Source organism: Rhodamnia argentea, chromosome 6 (assembly GCF_020921035.1).
Source record: "Rhodamnia argentea isolate NSW1041297 chromosome 6, ASM2092103v1, whole genome shotgun sequence".
Lineage (NCBI taxonomy): Eukaryota > Viridiplantae > Streptophyta > Magnoliopsida > Myrtales > Myrtaceae > Rhodamnia > Rhodamnia argentea.
In genome coordinates, this window is record NC_063155.1 from 24,813,575 (window position 1) to 24,837,247 (window position 23,673).

General features: G+C 39.3%; 1 protein-coding gene across 3 annotated transcripts; it reads right to left on the reverse strand.

The window, feature by feature from the left end:
* Nucleotides 1–5,564: 5,564 nt before the first annotated feature.
* Nucleotides 5,565–19,817, reverse strand: LOC115749336 (cytochrome P450 71B10-like). 3 transcript variants are annotated; one of them, XM_048280378.1, is made up of 3 exons: nt 19,051–19,817; nt 6,554–6,896; nt 5,565–6,366 (listed from the first exon to the last, which is right to left on the reverse strand). In XM_048280378.1, the coding sequence occupies exons 1-3, from the start codon at nt 19,617–19,619 to the stop codon at nt 5,761–5,763; spliced, it is 1,518 nt and encodes a 505-aa protein (XP_048136335.1). In that variant the 5' UTR covers nt 19,620–19,817; the 3' UTR covers nt 5,565–5,760. The 3 variants fall into 3 exon arrangements, with proteins under 3 accessions (XP_048136335.1, XP_030541954.2, XP_030541952.1); XM_030686094.2 differs by lacking the exon at nt 19,051–19,817 and adding an exon at nt 8,750–9,380; XM_030686092.2 differs by lacking the exons at nt 5,565–6,366; nt 6,554–6,896 and adding exons at nt 17,432–18,205; nt 18,338–18,680 and having other exon boundaries at nt 19,051–19,783.
* Between the last annotated feature and the right edge of the window lie 3,856 nt (nt 19,818–23,673).

Here is a 23,673-nt window from a genome sequence, read left to right on the forward strand (position 1 = left end):
CAAAAAAAGAAGATATTGATCCTTAATTGAAATGTAGTTCTTCATCCAACCTATTGAAGTTGGTTCAATATAAAGAAGCTGCTAGCTTGACATTCTAATAGTACCGTATATTTTTTTCCGACCACACGATTTCCCAATCAATGAGTGCTTTATGCAAAACACGCGATGATAATATGTGGGTCTATGGTTGAAATTGTATCGTCTCTGACAGTACTATCAGGGAAATATTTCCCTCCATATAATTAGTTAGCATGGGTCCTTGAGAAAAATGGTATTTGAATGACAGATTAATTTTTCAATTAGAAAAACTACCAGAAAACATCTATGATCTCCAAATTTAGTTGAGAAAATTGCAATAAAGTACATTGCTATGATAATGAGAAATTATCAAATAATGGACAAAGAAAATCATTTAGAAGAGTCAACAAATTTCCTAGCTTGATTTTCAAGTTCAAGCTCGATTGAATCACTCAATAGCTTCGTTTGAAACTTAAATCAAACTCAAATAGTTTTGAGAACAGACTACAAATTATAAATTTGTAATTTTTATCTTTTTGTTCATATTCGTGGATTTTATACATGTAAATGCATATACGAAAGTGTAACTTCTCGACTAAGATAAAGGACAATGTGGTAATGAAATGAAAGAGAGTCTTAATTTAAGGTTAATGAACATATGAGTTAAGACTACCTTAGGAGATTAAGGAAAGTCATTTATCTTCCACAAAGAAAAACCAGTTCATACATTACAATCTCTTCACTATACTCGAAACTTTATTTAAGCTTGACTGACCAAACTCGATCTTGACTCGTGAAGTAATCAGAGGGTTTGTACATAAATTGATTTATAAAAGGTAAAAATCATTGGTCCGTTGCATAAAGGTTCCACAAAAGCAAAGTGACTTTTCAAAATTTAATTTGCAGCTACTATGCGAACAACTCAAATTGGATTAAACCCTCCGAAAAAAATTCACATGAACTAAGATAGGAAAAATTACCAAAAAATTTCTAAACCTATTACAATTGTGTCAATCCAGTACTAAACTTATCTCTTTTGCCAATTGAGTCTTAAAATTTTTGTATTTTTGCCAATCCAATCCATTTGCCCAGTCGGAGTTGATGTGAAATTTTTTTTTTGATAATATCTTAATATTTTTAAAGTTTTATAATATTTTTTCTTTTCTTCCTTTTCTTTTCTCTTCCTCCAATGTGGCCGGCAAGGGTCACCAGAGCTCGTCAGCCACAATGGGGGACGAGAAAAGAACATAAAGAGAAAAAAAAGAAAAAGAATATTAACATATTTAAAAAAATTTTTAAAATATTATTAAAATTGTACACATCAGCGCCGATGACGTCATATCGGTGTCGGCGGGTCAAATGTACGGAATTGGCACAAATACAAAGGTTTAGAACTCAAATGGAAAAAAAAAATTAGGATTGAATTGGTACAATTACAATAAGTTTGTACTCAAATTGATTTATAAAAGGTAAAAAGCATTGGTCCGTTGCATAAAGTTTCAAAATTAATTTGCAGATACTATGCAAACTATTCAAATTGGATTAACCCTCCAAAAAATTTCATATGAATTAAGATAGTGAGTCAAGGCGCTCAAAGAGCTTCACCCAATCTTTTGGGGGAAAAGTGTTAAAAAAAGTCTTAAACCTATTGCATTGATGTCAATTCAGTCCTAAATCTTTTATTAATGCCAATTTAATACTAAACCTTTCAATCCTAAACCCTGTGAATTAGTGCCAATTCAATCCTACACCTTTTATTGGTGCAAATTTAGTTCTAAACATTTTACATTGATGCCAATTTAAAATATTAAATCTTTTGTATTTATGTTATTAAGTCAATCCGGCCAATTTTGGTCGAAAATTCGCTGATGTGAATGTCAATAATCATACGTGGTATGGCTGGCGCTAACATGGATATTCTTTAATACAATTTTAATATTTTTAATAATTTTTAATGATTGAGAAAAGAAAAAGAAGAAAAATCCAAAATATTTATTAAAAATTATTTAAAATATAAAAAAAAATCAATGTTAGCACAACCATACCACATATGACAATCCACATCCACGTCGGTGAATTTCCGGCCAAAATTGGTCAGATTGACTCAATTAACAAAAATGCAAAATGTGTAGGACTGAATTGACATAAATGAAAAAATGTTACAACTGGATTGGCACCAATAAATGATTTAAGATTGAACTGGCATCAATAAAAGGTTTAGGACTGAATTGACACTAATGCAATAGGTTTAAGACTTCTTTAACACTTTTTCCCTCTCTTTTACGACGCTTCCCAAAAGATTTTTCATATTTCTTTTGAGTCAGGAGAGAATACTTCACACGAGATTAACGTGGAAATCCTTATTGACCCACATAACTCCAGTTCAATTCAAAGCTATTCCTCATGAATCATGAGGAATCATGATACCATTGAAGGGTGGAATTGCAAAGCCCGTTCCGCCTTGCACGCCAACCAAACAAACACAGTGCGAGTGCGCGTCATCTACACTAACTGGGACGAAAACTAAGGAAGATGGATGCCACGGAGCTTATTGACTGTTATTAGAAAATAAGCGGTGCTTCTGTTCGAAATTTGAAATCATCGTACAGTTTTGTTTGTTCAAAATGGTTTTAATACTTTTTAAAAAGCGTCACCGATCGTCCTTGCGCCATTCCGAGGACGGATTTGCTGACACGAATTTGCCATTGTTTAAAAATAATTGCAAAGTGGATCTCTCTTAAAGCAAAGACGACTTGGATTTGATAGGGATTTGTGAACTTCCTTTCCATTTTTTAGACCTCTCTCTCTCTCTCTCTCTCTAAAGAAAAATAGTTGCAGAGCTGCATATCCTGGGCGGTGCCGCTGTTGGTGTTGGTACGCGACCATTGCATAATGGTCGCACCCCTTGGGTAACTCCATTGTGGTGGTTGTACGATTCAGCTTGAAATTTCCACCGGCATTGTGCCCTACCAGATTCGAGGCCACTGTCACGGCGGTCGCCGTTGAAAGACGACCATCATAGCCTTGCAATTGAGATTACATTGAGTCCCTGTGCACTTTTTTGCTTTCTATTTTCGTGATCACTTCAGAAAAAGAATGTACCAACAAAAGCGGCGTATGAGTCCCATACTGCCACCACATTTTCTCGGCTGCCAACTCATTTCTCCGGCGGACAAGTTCAGCCAAAGGAATAGTGGTGACGCTCTTTAAAAAGTACAAGGACCAATTTGAAAGAAGAAAAAAAATAGAGGGACGGTTTTGATTCCGGGTAAAACTAGGTGGACTACTTGTGCCATTTCCTGAAAATATGAACAGGGGAGTTTTTACCTTGCCACGAGCCTGAAAATGAAAGTAGATCCTTGTGTAATGTGGACCATCATGTTGTCACTAAATAACAAAAACTATAGGGGATCAAATTAAAGAAAATGAATTACTAAACGGCTCCTGTTGAATTGCTTAGCTGCGAACCACCTCATGTGGAGATGCTTCCTGATTGCTAGCATTTTGGTGGGGTTGTGGTGACAGACTCGCCACCCTCACACATTCGGGGTAGCGCGCGAAATGCTTAAAGGAAGTTGCTAATGATGATTGGCTCTCTCACCCTTTTTTTTTTCGGTAGAAAAAATAAACGATTTTTTATTTTGGTAATATCTTGTCTAGAAAAATGTAGAAACACTAAAATTTTCGAAACTTACCTTTGATAATGAAGTTATTAAGCAAATTAAAAAGCAGGCGTTAAACACCAAAAAAAAAAGGGGGGGGGGGGAGGGGCGCTCCCCAAGTCCCATCTCAATAGCATGTGATTTTTTCAAAGTTGATGAATCATAGTATATAATAGTAAGAATTCTAATGTGCTCTATGGTACATTCACGCAACCATAAGGTTTCATTCACTATTGATACATCTAAAATTAATAGCATCTGTATTACCGACTTTTTAATAATGCTAAGTAACTTTGAATTTATTCACTAATTTTTACATGATTGTTATTTTTTTAAGGGTTAATATCACAAAAAACCCTGAATTAATACGCTTGTGATAAATTTACCCCACACTATTTTTTTTACCACAAAAAATCCTAAACTGGTACAGTTATGACAAATTTACTCAAAATTATTTTTTCAGCCACCAAAAATTTCAAACCGATACATTTGCAATAAATTTATGCAAAATAATTATTTTGACCATCAAAAACCCTAAACCGATATACACGTGACACATTTACCCAGAATTAATTTTCATTAAATTGAATTAATGTCACGAAAAATCCCAAATGGATACATATGTGACAAATAGAGGGTAAAAAACCTAAACTTGTATATCCAACAATTGCCATGTGTCATCTAACTCAGTAGTTTAACGATAAAATTAAACGAAAACTAACGGATGGTAAATTTATCACGGATATACTAGTTTATGGTATATTGGTCAACGGTGTACCATTTTAGGATTTTTGGTAGTCAAAAAAATAGTTTGGGTAAATTGATCATAGGTGCATTAGTTTAGGATTTTTTGTGATATTAACCTATTTTTTAAAAAAATTTGATGATGTACGATTTGTTAGGATTCGGTGTACAACCAAATCAAAGTAAAACATAAAGTAAGAAAGAGAAATTGAGACACCAAATTTTATCCCGATTCACCCTTAACCTAAGGCTACGTCCAGCAGATGATTCCACTATAATTGGCACATCGCACTTCTCGTTACATCACTCAATTATAGGTGAAAAAGAGCATGAGTAGTAGCAACTATTCATGAGCTCAAGCCCAAACTATTACTTAAAAATTATGGATTTTTCTGTCGTTGGGGAGTACAAACCACGCCCCAACACGGCCTGTAATTAATTCTATGGGTTATGAATTTTATCCTTTAAAATTCTCATGGCAACCGGTGAATATTGCCAACACTCGGCGGTCCACACGATCGGATCCGCACAACAGAATAGATTTAGGTAAGAATTTTATGGCACGATTGGTTGCTTGACTCAGCTTTGTTGTTAGATAAAGACTAAAGAGTGATTAAAACGATCTGGGGGGCCAAAGTTAAATCCTGACCATGGGCTTGGGCGAAGAAAAGAACCAAAACACTTCCATGTGAAGCCCATTAAGTTCCTTGCCCATGTAATGGTTTATTTCAGGCTCCGGAGAGATGAAACGCGTTAAAGAGGAAGAAAATACAGGCACTGTCTATGATATTTATGTATATTGATGTGTAATGATGAGCCAAGATTATGACAAGTATGCACGTAACCTGGCAAGAGAAGTGAGTTAGAGTTAGTAAAGTGTCAGCATCTTCATGTATCATCTTGTCTTATTCATAAATTGACTATCTATGCCTCTAGATGTGTCGATGATCATGTTGAGTCGAATTTCCATGCTACCCGACTCGAGACATAAAAGATGAGTGCGGAATCACCCGATGCAAGTAAAAGACTTTTAACTCTCAAAGTAATTTGCACACTTAGGATACATATACAATTTGTTAAGACACAAGTGACCCGCTTGGTAGATGATCTATCTTCAATAGTAAAAAATACAGAAATTCTTCAAATGGATTTGTTTATTAATTGCCCTGGAAGCAATGTACTCAATGAGTCTTGTTAACTATATATATGGAGAAGGAGTACGCTAGAACATTGTACCGCACAACTTTAAGACATTTGATCATAATTAAACATAAAATATTTTTAGAGATATGATGGTTTCCGTTTAACGACCATTTTGTCATGCATCGATTTCATGCTATGCCTTTACTGGCAATAGAGTGAGAGGCACTTTCTTGAACACAGCTATGCCAGCTCCTTCTTCCATACTTATATCTCCCTCCGTCATTCCCTCCGGCAATTCCCAATGGAAGGAGTGCAAGACATTTGCGAGTGTCAGCTCTATCGTCGCCATCCCCATAGACATCCCGGGGCATTGCCTTCGCCCAGCCCCGAATGGCAGCAGCTCGAAATGATTCCCCTTGTAATCGATCGGACTGTCCTCAAACCTCTCAGGCAGAAACTCCTCCGATTGCTCCCACAAATTTGGGTCCCGTCCAATGCCCCACACATTCACCAGGACACGGCTCCTAGGGTCGACGTCATAGCCAAATAGCTTGAATTGGCTCATTGTTTCCCTTGGAAGGAGTAGTACACCAGGAGGGTGTAGCCTCATTGCTTCTTTGAGTACTAGCTTGAGATATTTGAGCCTGTGGAGGTCGTCTTCTTTGACACATTTCTTGTTTCCAACGCAACTCCGGATCTCCTCGCGAACTTTTTGCATCACCCTTGGGTTCCTGGTGAGCTCGGCCATTGTCCAGTCCATGACAAGTGCACTGGTGTTCACTCCAGCTAGGAATATATCCTGAGAGTGACCATGAAGTCATGATTCACAAAGAAGACATGTGCATCAATTTTTCCCGTGATACCATTAATATCCGAGAAAGAGGACGGAGCATTCACATAAGAAGAACATAAAGAACCTTCAAGTTTGCTTCTCAATCGTGTATATGATCTACACTAGGTATTAAGCAAGAGATTGTACGATGTACCGTCAAGATGGCCTTGATGTTATCTTTTTCGAGCCGAACCCCCGCGAGCTCAGTCTGGTCCCTCTCCATCTTCAGCAGCAAATCGACAATGTCCTCCACCTCCTCGTTGCTCTTATTCGCGTCCCGATGCGCTTCGATCACCTTCTGATAGAAAACGTCCAGTTTGTGAAAGCTCTTCTCCAACCTCGAATGGAGCCCTGTGAACCTGTCCACGATCCAGCCGAACCGAGGGTAAAAATCAGATGCTGAGTAGCTACCCAACATCGCCATTGCCTCGCGAATCATATCCATGAACTTTCCGTCGTTGGACTCTACCCACGGAAACGCCTTCCCAAATGCGACCCTGCATGTAAGGTGAGCAAACAAGTCAGAATTTCTTGTGGGCGATTCATGCTTGGCTCTCAGGCTAGACAAGCTTTGGTTTGGAGCATTGACTTGAGTCAAGTTTTAACTTGATAATTGATAAATAATTCAATAGCTCGTAATCCTGATCGAATCTAATCGAGTACAGTCAATTTCAAACGTAGGACTCATGATCAAGTTGAGCTCGAGTTTAGTATTGTCAAATCTCGAAAAATTCGAGTAGTAACTAAAGGAACGTCTCTTATTAGTTCTTACTTTTTTTTTTTTTGGTAAGGAAGTTCTTACTTTTGTGGATCACTTAAAATTTGAAAAAAATTTAAATAAGGGTTTGAAATACCTTTATTTTCCCAAATAAGGACTTAAAGTGGATCTTGTTAAGGACCTAACCTTATAGGTCGATCAAGATATTTTGTGGGTCAATTAAAATTTTGGGAAAATTCTAAATAAGGGCCCGAAATGCCCTCATTTTCTCAAAGAAGAGTCTGAAGTAGATCTTATTAAGGGCCTAACCTTACCAGTCGATCAAGGTATGTCCGTCCAAAAATAATTTTAACCTAAAATTTAGTTAGTAAAAATTAAAAAAACTAAAATTTTGAAAAAAGAAAAAAAATAGAAGAACATACAGGCTGGAGGGCGGGCCGCCACCCCATCGTCAATGGGGTGGGTTGATTGGTGCCTCGGCGAGGGCCGGCGACCCTCGCCGGAAATCTGGGCAAACATGGCTTGAGTTAAGGTAAGTTTATGTATTGAGGTAATCACTTTTCCATATTTTAAGTAAAGATCATGGGACCATGTAAAAACCCAATTAACGAACGCAAAACGGATTGATAAATTTTAACGTGGGAAGAAAAAAACATGTGTTGACAATTTCTATGTAGCTCTCTTTTCGGTCATCACAAAGAAGCAAGAGCAATGGCCTTAGTGAAGGTGATCACTTTTAGAAAAATATTTTTCAAAACATCCATTTTCTACAACAAAAAAAAAACGAAGCCTAAGTACGAAATATGGATTGAAAATTGCTATGTTGTAAACCCATAAAACTTATATCTAGTTGGGCTTTACTACTCTGAACCCACAGCAACTTGTTTTTAAAAATTTTAAAGAAAAATTCTAAATAAAGACTTGAAGTAGGGCTTAAAGTGGACATTATTTCAAATAAAGGCTTGAAGTGCCGTTATTATCTTATATAAGGGCCTAAAGTAAATATTATTTCAAATAAGGGCCTGAAGTGGTCATGTCTGTATCGGAAAAGGGCTCGACATCAAGGGCTAATCAAAAGCATCTCGTCCTTTACCTTTCTGCTTTTTTTCTTTTTTAATATTTTAAACTCAACAAAAGGGTAGAACTCAAAAAAGAAAACAAAAAAGAAAAAGAAAAAACCAGGCCCTTTGCCTGTGGCCCTCTGCCCCAAGGTCGATATGGCGGTGGCGATGGTCGGTGGAGTTCGGTAACTTATCAAATTTGCCATATATGTACCAGTTTTAGGTTTTTTATAATAAAGAAAAATAGTTTTGGATAAATTTATTATATTTGTATTTTCGTGGTATCAAACCTTGAAATATTATGAATGCCACCGCCAAAACAATTTGGGCTAATCCTATATGCAAGTAATGCAACTAATGGAATTTCCTTTCTTTATCCCTCGAATTCTTAACTGACGAGTTGCATCATTTCCAATTTTCCACGATTGAAGTTCTCATTCCTAGCAGAATCATTTCTTAATTAGAAAGTTTTCTTTTTCTCATATGAGTGATGCCCGTCTATTTAAGTTACGTTTAGATCATCCAAAATGTGACTCCAGAAATAACTCGTCCTCAACTACGCCACTATAACCTGCAAATGATGCTACCCGTCAGATCCATGAACTTCTCACTCATATTAACCGGAGTTCCGCTCTCTGCCAACTGTGCGATAAACTCGATCATCGACGCCACCTCCTCTTCTCTGATGTGCCGGAAGGACTGGACTCGCCGGGTGCTAAACAGCTCGAGCACACACAGCTTCCTCAGCTCCTTCCAGTAATCGCCATACTCGACAAAGGCCATGTCGAGGCGGTTGTAGGAGAGGCGTCCCATGCCGACCATCCGCGGGCGGCTGCAACAATCGAGGTCGTGGGTCTTGAGGACCTCCCTGGCAGCTTCGGGGGAGGAGACCACGACGGTCGGGATGCTGCCCAGGCGGATGAGCATGACGGGGCCGTACCGCCTGGAGAGTCCCCATAGAGACTGGTGAGGCAAGTGGCCGAGCTGGTGAAGGTTGCCTGTGATGGGGAGTGATGGAGGCCCTGGAGGGAGGTTCTTCTTCTTCTTGTTGTTGAAGTTTTTCACTGAGAAGAGGAGGAGGAGGAGGAGGAGGAGGAGAAGGGAAAGAGCAAGCCACGGGAAGAGTATGTGAAGAGCCATTGCATTTGTTGAGAATACTTGGAAGTGCTTTGAGTTAGTTTGGTTAAGTCGTGTTAAATACAAAAATGGCTGGAGAGAGTGGGTAGGACGTCGGAGAGGTCAGGCAAAAGAGAGAGGGGCAAGGCAGAGAGAGGAGAGAGAAATTTTTCTTTTTTTTTCTGAGTGGTGGACCCTATGCGCCATGTGTCGCACACTGAATGGTGGTCTAAACCATTTCAGATTTCCCGCTGTCTGTACCCAATATTTTGTCGGTGGAGGTAAGCCCCACTAGAGACATTTACATTTTACAGACATTGAACTGTTTGTCAATTGGATAAGATAAGGAAAATGATAGCATGAGTGTGACCATTGTCGCGACTTAAAATTACGCTAGCGAATTATTAGGTTATTTAAATCAATTAGCCTAATTTGGACTCTCTCAAGTCCTATCGAATCGGAACTTAGGTTCAATTCATGAAAAAATATTTATGTGGAACCGCCACTAATCGTTTCTTAGTACGTCGATTAGAAACCTAAATAAAATAGTAGGAGGACTATTTTATTTCTACGAACAAGAGAAAATGAGTTCGGGAACTTGGTTATATTAATTGAAAAAATTAATGCCCTTTCGATACCAATTTCAGAAAAATACCTTTCAATTGATTGATGTGAATTGAATGATTTTTTATTTAGGAAAAATGCGACATGAATGACCATATATTATGCGCCAAAAAAGGAGGTGATTTTTTTTGTATTTTTCAGTAAAAACTAAACAAACAAAAGCAATAAAAAATTTGACAAAAATAAACAAAAATGCCTATAATATACTTTTTAATTCTGAATTTTTCGATAAATTCACTCATTCCCAAAAATCTAGGCTAGAGCAGAATTTTATCCGCTACATCCTCGAAGATCCGAGCCAGTATGCAGATAAGTATATAGAATAACATCATCCCTTTTTTCCAAAGGACAGAACACGAAATTCAATACAAAATTACCGTCCCATTCAATAAGATTATGGACAAGGCAAGCAATTATTTTTCCGACGGGGCAAGGCACATGGGAGCATATATTATGGGCATGCTTGTTTATTAAAGTGCAAACTTTATAATAAAAGCCACAAAAAAAAAAAAAAAAAACAATCGCATAGACAAATATGAACGTGGAATGTGCTAACAAAATACAAATTAACCGAACATGCTAAAGATAAATGACAAAAGCAAGAGTCATCCGCATGGCACAATGAGATTCGAAAATTAATGGTATGTGCCGAAAATTGAAAGGTTGTCTTGCATTATCCTTCAACTGTCAATCCTTTTTTAAAACATAGGAGAATTATCTTGTAAGATTTCAAAGAATGTATGAGATAAGTGCCAATTTTGGAAAAGATACAGACCATGCCGATCCTTCTCTGTGAGTGCATAAATTTCAATTGAATCCAATCCAATTAGGCATCCATTCACAAATTTCGAAAATACAAAGTGGTTTGTCAATCGAATGTTATTTTGCCGAATCTCATAATTATCCAGTTAACTTTTTGAACATGCCAACCAATTCAACAGATGACAAAGATAAACAATTCCATGGAAATCCGTGCATCAATCCAAGATTTGCACAATATCAACAAGATTTGCTCAAGATTCAAACGATGCGAATTAAGTAACGAATATCGCAAAATATTCTAAAGATAAAGTCCGTCACCTAATTTGAATAGCTTGAGATAAGCTTCCAAACTTGAACGTGAACCTCGTGGGTCGGCTCGAGTGATGGGATCACGGCTGCGAGGCTTGCTTAGAACCTCACGATGTTTCGGTGCTCACTTCCCTTTGATATGTAAATGTCTCCTCGAGGAACATTGCAGAGGGAAAATGAAAACGAAGAGAAAAAGACGTTTTGCTGGGCAAATAAAATTAAATAAAATGACTTCCCTTTTGATCCTCTGCTCAAGATCACGTGACTATAGCTCTATTTGACTCCTGGATTTCTCTTATGTTTTCGTCCACGCATGAATCAATCAATGTGGACCATCTCTCTCCTCTTCCGTCAAGAAAACGTGCATTGAGCCTAGCTTCTTTGGTATTCCCACGTGTGTCAACTTCAGAACCTGCAAGAAGAACACAAATAAAGCAAATAGATAATCCAAGCTCATTAGTGGATTGCTAGATGTCCCCTTTGGAGATGCTGTTGACATTGTAAAATATTATGGAAGCTGGTTAATCTAGTGTACGTGTCATGGAGATGATGATCCACACTGGACTTGGCAACAAGAATAACTGAACACGCCATAAATCCACCAGGGAACTGTGAACTTGGTAGCTTGAACCCCGAAAACCAGCAACGATTCCTCATGGCCATTGAACAGGTAAGCTAGCGTCATTGATCAGGGCTCCGCTGGTTCGATCGTCGTCGGGGCACCATAGCGACATCAAAGGACAAAGGCAGCGTCAGGCTTCAGAGAATGCTGGGGTTATCTATCGGACTAGGAGGCACACAAGTGAAGGCTGCGTCGCGCTTGAAAGCTGCGGGGATGACACCGGACTGACTGGTATTGCTGATGACGAACAGGCGCCGTTGCAGCAGGTGACCATGGAGCACCAAAATAAAGTACACGTCCTAGTTTGGGCATGTTGGTAAAATATGGTCGAATGTGATGAATCAAGAAATCAGACTCTGAGGCATAATAACACTTTCTTTAAGGAATTATATGCCCCCACAATGTTGCTAATGTTTACAGACAAAAATCCTCTAGGATACAATAGAGTCTCAAGTGAGAATATTAAATAGCAATTCTAATATTTCTCCGAGAACTCTCTAGGAAACAATTGGAAACGAAAGCTGTATTTCTCTTGCTTGGAAAGGACGAAAATTGAAATTAGAAGTAGTGAACAATAAGCAGAATAGTTGAATATATAATGAGAAAAGAATATATCTTTTCGCGTTCGAAAAAATGTTAATTCTTATGCACCTTTTCATTGTTCAAAGCAGTTTTTTTTATTTAAAAAATTGCAACTCTTCGTATCCAATAACGGATAGTTCAAACATACCTCTTTATGTTCGAAACTGTACATCCAATCACACATTTTCATATCTGAATCGATAGTTATTTCCGAATTGACACAAACACTCTAAAGGTTACAAGAGTGTCGGTTTGGTAGTTATATCCGAGCAGACATAAACCTTCCAAAAGATGTAAGAGTGTCTTTATGTCTATGAACTGTCGCACCGTTTCGATGAGTCACTAAATTTATTTATATAATGATAATTTCAAAAAATAAAAAAATACATATAATTGTTGAATAGAATCAATTCCGGACCCGGACCACGACCGCGCAAGCGTGCCAAGTGCTTCTAATAATTGCGCACCTGCACGCGAGTATAGTGGGGGTATAACCCACTTTCCTTTAAAGGACTATATTAGCTTTCTAACTAATAAAGTGAATTACTATCTACCTTTCATCTTTTATAAGATGCAAAAAAGGCAATATTTATACACACCAAAAAGGTAAAAAAAAAATGACTTTCCTTTAAATTAATTGGAGGGTTTATATTTGAGTTGACTTGCAAAATATAATATAAATTGTTTTGCTACATAAAGTTTCAACTAAGGCGAAGTGATTTTTCAAAATTTTATTGCCGCTACTATTCGAACTACTCATATTGGATTCAACCCTCCAAAAAAATATCCTGAAAATTAATTGAAAAACCTGAATAATGAAGGAGAGTGACAGGAGTAGTACAAACGGCTAGAGTGTGGTTTGTCACCTCGCCATGAGATCGACAATTTTCTAATTGTGGCAGGTCAACTTTACTTGCCTTTCGATATCAAGCGACGTCGCGGTCGGCCAATCACGTCCCTCTCATCTTGGCCTTTTCCATGTTCTCACGTTGCTGGATTCGGCTCTTGTCCGATCTTTTGCTCGATCACACGTTGTTGGGCCCGTCCCTCGTCCGCCCGTCGGCATCGTCGATGTTTTCAGTGCAACACGGGAAGCCATGTCGTTCGTAGGATCGAAGATTTTATTTGGAGGCATTGTCGATCCAACATCATTATTCTCCTGCAACCTCTAGCGATGGAACCTTCTTGGCAAATGAAGTTAGCGATCACATTAATCTAAATCGCGATCGGGTGTTTGTAAGTCAACAAGATATTGTACTCTAACATTGAACTGCGTGTCAATTAGATTCAATTATACTCGGATAATATTCGTGGAGAGAGGAAAATAGTGATAATTACGTACCATTTCAGATGAGAGTTACGGTTGAGATTTGCTTAGTCTCCCCTCATACTCCTATTTTTTAGGAACAAGATTTGGATTAATGTGAGTACAAGTACCCATAGATAAATTAATATCATCTCTAGATATCCTTATGAAAGCACTTAAGACTTAAAATAGCGGAAAAATCAAACCGATACAACTCTAAACGAGGTTCTATTTTTACTATTCTAGAGTTCATCAGATAAAATATATTGAAATGGAACTATGGTGATATATATAAACACCAAAAACGTAATATAAATAATAATTTATATATTTTTAAAAGTTAATTGGAGGGTTTGTACTCAAGTGGAATTATAAAAGACAAAATGAATTGGTCTGCTACTTAAAAAGTTTCAACTAAAGCAAAGTGATTTTTCAAATTTTAATTGCAGCTACCATATGAATTACTCAAATTGGATTCAACCCTCCAAAAGATTTCCTGAAAATCTGAACTGAATCGCTGACACCCCTAGCTCAAGAAGATTCACTTGATAATACACTTTCACGGCACTTCTCAATAGATATCCTATCATTCATTACAGCCAGAATAGATCACTTCGAGATTAACGTGAAAATCCTGATCCACCACACAAGCCTAGTTCAAAGCTATTCCTCGTGTGTTTCATGAGGAATCATGATACCATAAAATAGCGGAAAGATTAGGACAAGTGTGCATGTAACCTGGCAAGAGAAGCAAGAGAACCAGAGAGGTCTGGTTCAGTGAACTGAAAACGTTTGGACACATTCCATCCAACGAAATAATTGCAGCTACTATTCCAACTACTCAAATTGGATTGAACCCTCCAAATTTTTTTTTTTTTAAAACTCGAGTTGAACCGAATTGCTGACACTCCTAGCGCAAGAAACTTCACTTGATTTCACTCTTTCACGACACTTCCTAATAGATATCTCATTATTCATTTCAGTCAGAAGAGAATACTTCCATGTGTTTTTGCACGTAACTTGGCAAGAGAACCAGAAAGGTCTGGTTCAGTGAACTGAAAACGCTTGGACGCATTCTATCCCAAGATCCATCCATGTGTTTTTGCTGTTGCCGCCATCTTGAAGTGAGTGAGAGATAGTGAAAGAGGCGGCATCTCCACGTACTGTCTTGTCTTGTCCATGAATTGCTTATCTATGGCTGCTACGGTCATGAAAATGGACTCCAGATGGCGTTTGGTTGTTGCATAAAGTATGATACAGATGCTAAGCAAGTTATATGTCCGATCTCAGAAAAATACCTTTTTTTATTTTATCAATAAAGTTCTAAGCCATTTCACATTTTGTCAATTAAATTCACCAATTAATTTTGATGGAAAATATCCAACGTGGCGCCAACCGACTTACATGGTACGGCTAACCTTGACATGGATATTTTTCTACACTATTTTAAATTTTTTTGAATTATTTTTTAATTTTTCCTTTTTTCTTTGGCAAGTGGAGGGAAAAATAAAAATAAAAAATACAAGGAAAAATATTTAAAAAATAAAAAGTAAAGAAGGAAAACAGAAAAAATAAAAAAAAATGGGACAACAATGTAAATTATAATAAAAAATTATCCACGTTAGCACCGACCATGCCACTTAAGACAGTCGAGGTCCATGTTGGAGGTTTACGGCCAAAATTGATAAAATTAAAAAGTTTATAACTGAATTGACAAAAGTACAATAAGTTTAGAACTTGGCTAAATGGAAAAAAATTATCAAAAAAGTCTTAAATCTATTACGATTGTGTTAATTCAATTATAAATCTTTTTTTACCAATTGATTCCTAAACTTTTTGCATTTGAGCCAATTCAGTCCATTTGGCCAACTTTGGCCGGCCGGCGTTGATGTGATAATTTTTAATAATACCGTAATATTTTATACCAATTTATTTATTTATTTATTTTTCAATTTTCCTTTCTTTCCCTTTTTTTTTTTTTTTTTTACTTTTTTTTCTCCTTCTTCTCAACTAGAAGTGAGGGCCGGTGAGGGTGAGGTCGACCTCGCCCAGCCATGATGAGGTCAAGCCTCGCCGCCCCTCATCTCTAGGTCATCGACCGGCCGGAGGAAAAAGGAGAAGAAAAAAATAAAAAAATAATTCAAAAAAATATTAAAATAATTATCCACGTGAGCACCGGCCCAACAAAATGGGTTGGATGGACTATATTGGGACAATTACAAAATTTTTGAAACTCAATTGACAAAAAAAAAAGGTTTGAATTGACACAATAGTAATAGGTTTAGGACTTTTTTTTTTCTCACAAAAAGTGCAATAGGTTTAGAATTTTTTGGACAATTTTCTAGCTATTTACTTACTTTTTTAAATTAATCTATTTTACTTACTTAATAGTATAGAAATACAATCATTTCTTCTACATTGAGCTGATTTATGATAAAGGCTAAACTATATTAATAACAAGTAGATCCTTTGTATTTAACGTAAAATAATAAGCTTCAAGATATTTTTGGGGATAAAGTTCAATTGCAAGGTCCGAAAAGCACTTGATTGTAATGATCTTTGTAAGCTTGCTTGTGTGTTTTTAGCATTCACTTGTAAGAACTAAACATGATGACCATAAAAATTTGAGATGTTGGAGTAACACGGGCAATTAAATGGCTTTTAACTTACAAAGTGATTTGCATACACGGGATACAAATGCAATGTGTTAACGCCCAAGTGACTCTACCGAACTGAAAATCTCTCGTCTCTTCTATAGTCACAATTTCCAAAATTCCTGAAAGGGCGGCGCATTTTTCACTGGTCCTTTGGTTTTGACACTCCTTATTTCAATATTTTGACGATATTATCTATTGTGTGGCCCACTATTTCAATTATAATTCTACGAAAGTGATGGGATTATTTTTTTTTATAACTCTATTTTATTTTGTTTCTTCTTTTTTCCCTTGTGGATCTCACTTTCCTTCTTCTCAAATCTCCTATTTTCAGTTGCACACAATTTTCTTGCTCATCTCACTTTCAACAAAATCTTTCGCAATTCAAGCAATTTTCTTGACCCGGGATGCTACATTGCTTCTATGAATTTCAACTTTACAATCCTATAAAATCCCAGTTGGCTTGCATCCACACTTAGAAAGATTGAATGCCCAAAGACAAGGTAAGTATACATTGGCAAACCTTGGAAGGTTCTCTCTCGAAATCGTGGCTCTATCAAGTATTCTCAGCCCTTAGAGGTTCACATGCCTAAGCAAAAGCTTTGACATGAACTCAAATTCGTAAAATCGTAGTTGACTCCAAAAAGGTCCCTTTTCTAGTCCTAAAGAAATCTGGATAGAACCGTATTATTTTAAATGCAGCTAATAGATTTCTCCACCAAAAAAAAAAAAAAATGCAGCTCCTGATGCTTGTTCAATGGAGACAAAATAAAAATCATTTAACATATGAACCAACCAAACAAGCACATTGGACTGAGTATGTTGTTGCATAGAACCAATAAAGAAAAGAAAATGATCTTCCCATTACATACCACAAATGTACTGCAATAATAAGAAGTTGCATATGCAACTTAACAAAAAATATTGTCCATTCAACTACTTCGCTCCCCTCAAGAAACTCGCAATTGCCCTCGGCTTGAGGAGTAGGAAAGCGTGGAAAGAAGATAATGGCCGGCAAAATAGAAAACAGACATACGACAATGATGTTGCAGTAGCTGAGAACGTCAAAGCCGTAGGAAAGAAGAAAAAGGAAAGTGGCACCCATAAGGAAAAAAGAAGAAACAAAATTAAAAAAAGAGTTGCCCAAATAAAATAAGAGGATCAATTTTGTAAAATTATAAATGAAGTGGTGGGTCACACAAGAGATAATATCATAAAAATATTGAAATAAGAAGTGTCAAAACCAAACGAGAAGTGAAAAAAGTTTCACCCTCCCTGAAAAGGGTCTGTTTATTAATTGCAGTATAATCCACATTGTCGACTATGTACGGCAACTGAGATTGGTGCTACAAAATTGCAATGGACAACATTCAAACACCGGATCATAATTAACATCATGTCTGGTGTTTTCCTTTAACGATGACTTTGACATGCATCGGTTTCAGGCGATGGCTTAACCGGCAACAGAGTGAGAGGCACTTTCTTGAATACGGTCAAGCCAGCCCCTTCCTCCATACTCACGTCTTTCTCTGTCATCCCCTTCGGTAATTCCCAGTCGAAGGAGTGCAAGACATTGGCAAGCGCCAGCTCGACCACTGCCATCCCCGTCGAAATCCCCGGGCATCCCCTGCGCCCCGCCCCGAACGTCAACAGCTCAAAATGATTTCCCTTGTAATCGATCGGACTGTCCTCAAATCTCTCGGGCACAAACTCCTCCGGGCTCTCCCACAGGCTCGGATCCCGCCCGATGCCCCACACATTGACCTGGACGCGGGTCTTCGGCTCGACATCATAGCCGAATAGTTTGAAGTGGCCCATTGTTTCCCTCGGGATAAGTAGTACACTTGGAGGGTGCAGCCTCATTCCCTCCTTGAGTACTAATTTGAGATATTTAAGCCCGTGGAGGTCATCTTCCTCAACACATTTCTTGTTGCCAATGCAACTCCGGATCTCCTCTCGAGCTTTTCGCATTGCTCTCGGGTTCCTGGCAAGCTCCGCCAATGTCCAGTCCATAAGAAGTGCACCAGTGTCCACTCCAGCTAGAAATATATCCTGAGAGACCAAGTATTCATTTTAGAAGTTCCTGAATTGTATCCTGCCCTTTATAGACATTCAAGTTTGTTTCTCAACAGTGTATATGATCTAGATCTACTTGGGGAGTATGTAAGAGATTGTACGATGTACCATCAAGATGGCCTTGATGTTATCTTCCCTGAGCCGAACTGCCGCAAGCTCAGTCTGATCCCTCTCCATCTTCAGCAGCAAATCGACAATGTCCTCCTCTTCCTCATTGCTCTTATCCGAGTTTCGATGCTCGTCGATCACCTTCTGATAGAAAACATCCAGGTTGCGAAAGCTCTTCTCCAACCTCGAATGAAGCCCCGTGTACCTGTCCACTATCCAGCCGAAGCGAGGGAAAAAATCGGACGCCGAGAAGCTTCCCAGCATCGCCATTGCTTCGTGAATCATATGCAATAAGCTTCCATCATCGGATTCAGTCCCCTGAAACACTTTCCCAAACGCGGCCCTGCATGTAAGGTGCGCAAACAAGTCAGAGTTACTTGGGAGGGGTTCATGCTTGGCTCTCGGGCTCGACAAGCTTTGGTTCAATTCTTTTCGAGTTTGGGTCGGATTTCCTAGTTGGAGCATTGGCTTGAGTCAAGTTTGAACTTGGCAACCGTAAAATAACTCGGGTAACTCGTAAGCTCAATCGAGTCTGATCAAGTAGACTCAAATTCGAACCTAGAAAACATGGTCAAGTGGAACTATAGTTTAAAGAACCAGGCTCGCTATATTGACCTTATATTGTGAAACCTCGAAGAATTGAGCTCAGTTCAAGCAGCAACGTGGTCGACTGGACTCAGACTCGACTCATCAACTACATCACTACACCCTACCTGCAAGTGATGTCAGCCGTCAGAGCCATGAACTTCTCGCTCATATTAACCGGAGTTCCGCTCTCTGCCGACCTCGCGATCGACTCGATCATAGAACCCACCTCCTCTTCCCTGACGTGACGGACGGACTGGGTTTGCTTGGCGCTAAACAGCTCGAGCACACACAGCTTCCTCAGCTCCCTCCAGTAATCGCCGTACTCGACGAAGGCCATGTCAAGGTAGTCGTAGGAGAGGCGCCCCGTCCCAAGCAGCCGAGGGCGGCTGCAGCAGTTGAGGTCGTGGGTCTTGAGGACCTCCCTGGCGGCGCCCGGGGAGGAGACAACGATGGTGGGGACCCCGCCGAGGCGGACGAGCATGACAGGGCCATACCGCCTGGACAGTTTCCACAGGGACTGGTGCGGCAAGTGGCCGAGCTGGTGGAGGTTGCCTATGATGGGGAGCGGTGGAGGCCCCGGAGGGAGGTTCTTCTTTTTGCTGCTGAAGTTTTTCGCTGCGAGGAGGAGGAGGAGGAGGAGGAGGGCAGGAAGGGAAAGAGAAGCAAGCCATGTGAAGAGGATGGGAAGAGCCATTGTTGAGATGGTGATGTGCAGTGAGAGCACTCACACTGTTCAGTACAAAATGGATGCTGAAGAATTTTATGAAGATGGATGCTGAAGAATCAGTCGTCAAAATTGACACCAGCACCTTCGTGATCACTTAGGGATGACTTTTCTCCATTGTCCAGGAAGATCCAAATGGTGTAACTCCATTTGGTGGGGACGAAATTGATGATTCACCTGACATTCCAGGTTAAAGTTACAGTTCAAATTTGACTCTTCTTCCCTTAGGCTGCTGAGTTGTAAGTATGGTTGCATTGATAACGCGTTGATGTGAAAAGGGATATGATGCGGCGGCATTAATTTCCATCGAAGGGTCCCATAAGGAGGAAGCGAAACCAAGACGGAAAAGATGGCATCCTACGTCCTTTGCTTGCTGTTTCCGCTCCGAATTTGGCGAGTGGTCCCTCATTTGTTACATGTTTTTTGGTTTTTTTCTTTTTCTTTTTGCCCTTCTTTCTCCCATTTCTTGCCTTTTGCTTTAAAGGCTGATTCAATGGACCTACCTAAAAACCGGTGGTTCGATTCCCGAATGGGTCCAAGAACAAAGTGAGCAGTTCTCGATTCATAATTTATGAAATTGGCCCTTCGTGGATGATTCGCGATTCTAAAATGGGCATGTGTAAATGTGTTTTATCTACACAAATAGAGACGAAACCTCATTAAGATTGTCCTTTTTTTCTTACTTCAAAATGATCTGTGTACATTTCCAAATGTATTGTCACATTACATAACTGCATATCCTTGGCGGTCTTGGGTGACCCCCTTACAGTGGCGACCACCATCGCGGCGGTTGCCTAAAATTTCCACAAGCAATGTGTCTCCCTTTTTTGTGCGTGGCTACAGGATTTAAGGCCACCGACAAGGTGAGCACTCCGAAGGGCGACACATCGCGAAGGTGGTCATTCTTAAGAGGGACACCTTGTGTGGAGAAACTTCATGACTGCCAGCATCTTTGTAAGGTTGCGGTAATGGACTCGCAAATCATGGACCTCTAAATTGCAAGTAGTGTAAAGTTATGGCTCGAATTAGTCATCCCGTATGGAGAGCATGAATTTTGTGATAATGCTTAGAAGGAGTTAAGGTCGCATCTCGTCACTCTTTTCACAATCGCTCGAAGTAATTTTCTAGTTTGGTTAGCAACTCAACCCGAAAAAAGGTGCTAGCAATTATATATTGAAACTTACCTTCTGATAATGAAGTTATTAAACAAATGAAAAACGTACTTTTTGTTAGACGAAGGGTGATGAAATGATCTGGGGCCCCAAAATTGGACCTAGACCGTGGGCTTGGGCCTACAAAAAAGAACCAAACATCTCCACGTAAAGCCCGTTAACTTCCATGCCCAAAACGGTTTACCATATGTTTAGCTTCCCAAAGAGAAAAGTCATGAACCTCAATACCTTGTCCGACAACATCATTTGGAGGGTTATGTTACAAGGCAAAGGAAGACAAGGGGTTAACATCACCATCCAAGAGCATCCAATTCTGATTAGCCAAAGATTAGTCCACACGACTTAGAATTATCGGGGCTAAAGTCCAAAGCCATTACTTTCGTCGAAAGAGATGCACCTCAATTCGGTCCAATCTAACGGCGAAATTTCTCTGTACAAGTCGTGACTACGAGTACATACCTTTGATCGGTCGATGTTGATCCACGCTACAGCTAAAAGAAAATGAATTATTGCAGCTTTGTTCATCACGGGAATTATCTTTGGGTGGACCAATCTACACATGTATGGTTTATGGTTTATGGACCACATATCTAACAACTGCTCTGCTTCCTTAAGTCCTCTGAATGTCCACATATATGGAAGGTGGGGTGAGGACCTTTCCACTTATTGCTACTTATTTCCTGCATTTATTCCGGTGAACTAAATAATGTTTGGCCGCACACACTATGAGAATCGATCCCAAACATGTATTTCATCAAGTTCTTTCGTACACGGAAAGTCTTACATGCGATACCTCTGAATTAACTTACTTGAGATATTGTTCGCTTTGGCCCGTCCTATGTTGAGCCTCACGATTTTATCCTTTGGTGCAAATGGAGCACTTCTCTAGGAGGTCATGTAGTGCTCTTCTCCTATGCTTTTCACAATCTCAACCGGCTTTCCTGTGAGCGAAGTTTCCCACGTCGGCGTCGAAACAGGATCGGTCCACGCAATCGGCAAACGAAATCGACCAAACAGATATTAGCCGCGTCCATGTGAACGGATACACATCAAGAGTGCCCGTCACAAGGGGTTTCCAAATCGATGTACATGTGTCCATTCGTTCAACTAAAGATCGGCTCGGCCGGGTTAGAAAACAAACACCTTGTGTGCTCGACCCCACAAAGACCAATTTTGTAAGATGGTCGTGTCTTTACCATCGAGCAAGCAAATAGCAGCAAAGCTTTCGAGTGCCGGGTCGAACCGTAGCGTGAATCCAAACTTCGTCTTCATCCACTGACGCGACTCCCCAGCATTATTCTACTCAGGGTCTGGAGGATACTGCGAGGAGAGAGTATGCTGGAGACTCTGTTTTTCCCTTTGGTTTTTTTCTTGTTTCCTTCGCGGCCCTCCTCCTTTGACCCACCTTCATTGTTCTACTAATCATGCTCCAAGGTGTAGTGCTTAATTATAATGAGGGCTGAATTTATATTGTTTTTTCTTTTCGGTAATTATCGGAGTAAACAAGCAGGAAATGGGTTAAAAATTGTGAAATGCCGGTTCAAACCGGGGTCGACGCGAAAATTCAAGAACGTGAAGGACACGTCGGGGAAAATTAGTAGCCCCCGAGGAAGGTTGACCCCTTCCGAGGGTGTATCGAAATTACTATGTAATCCAAAGAGGTAATTACACAGTAATTTCGATACATCCTCGGAAGGAGCATCAGAACACTCGAATCGGACTGAACTTTGTACAGAGCCACACATCTGCTACCACGTCTTAATTAGGGTCTCATTTCACCCTCCGAATCATTATCCCCATCTTTCTTTCTTTTTTTTCTTTTTTCGCTTTTCGCGGCGCGAGTGCTACGACGTGATCGACATTCGATTCCTCCTTTCTTATTTTTTTACCCAATTGCGAATCCACAGGACCACACATATTCCTATCCCATCCTATCATATTTGGAAAAGAAAACAGAAGAAGAAGGGTGCCTTGGCGTGAATGGTGCGGTTTGAACTTTGAATGGAAACCGGTAAATCCCCGTCTTTCAAAGTCGCAACTTCGACTGGTCCAAAATGGAGGACGGACAACCTCGTCCGGTCCACTTCAGTAGGTTAGAAGTTTGAACGCTGTAACCGCAAACTTGTTGACCAATCTCGTAGGGGGATTACTGATGATCCTACCTAAATGCCAAAACCCCCATTATTGTCCGAAAGCGACATCTTCCTCCCTTTCTGTTCAAACTTCAAACCCCGAAAATCAGGAAAACGAAAATTTCAAAAAAAAAAATGAATGAATAAATAAATAACGATGTGCAAAAAGAAAAGGAAGAAAAAAAAAAAAGGCCAGTCCAAGTCCAACGAGGCTAAATCGGTCCTGGGTCATGACCTGCTTGCTTCTACCCAAGTTGTTTTGGCCACCAAACGTTGTCGCCTAGAAAGATTTGCCACAAATATTAACGGACTATGATTCCCTTTTCTTTTTTCCTTTTTTTTTAATGTTGATTGTCCGAGACCGAGTTTACTTGGGACGAGAGATAGTCCTCCATAACATAACATAGAATTTATTGGCGTAACATTGAAATAATGACACCGTAAGTACCATAATTTTTATACGACGCTCGCTTGATTGTCATAATTTTTTTTTTCATCACTTGATTGTCACGACTTCTTAAGCATTGATCACTTGAGTACCAATAACCTTTTAAAACTTTCATCCAAGGGGTCGGGGAAATCCAATGTGCCACAGCACTTGCAACGGATGTATTTGAAAAAGTGTTGCATTCAAGCGATCGGTTAAAAAGGTCCTATGGCACTCGAGCGAGCGAGCGCCGCACGTAAGTTATGATGACATTGAATTGTTTCAAAACAAAA

Coding starts and splice junctions, on each gene's coding strand:
- LOC115749336 (XM_030686092.2), bottom strand. CDS start 19,619: ATGGCTCTTCCCATCCTCTTCACATGGCTTGCTTCTCTTTCCCTTCCT. Junction 18,681..19,050: donor ACGGCTGACATCACTTGCAG/GTAGGGTGTAGT, acceptor CCTTACATGCAG/GGCCGCGTTTGGGAAAGTGT. Junction 18,206..18,337: donor ACATCAAGGCCATCTTGATG/GTACATCGTACA, acceptor TTGGTCTCTCAG/GATATATTTCTAGCTGGAGT.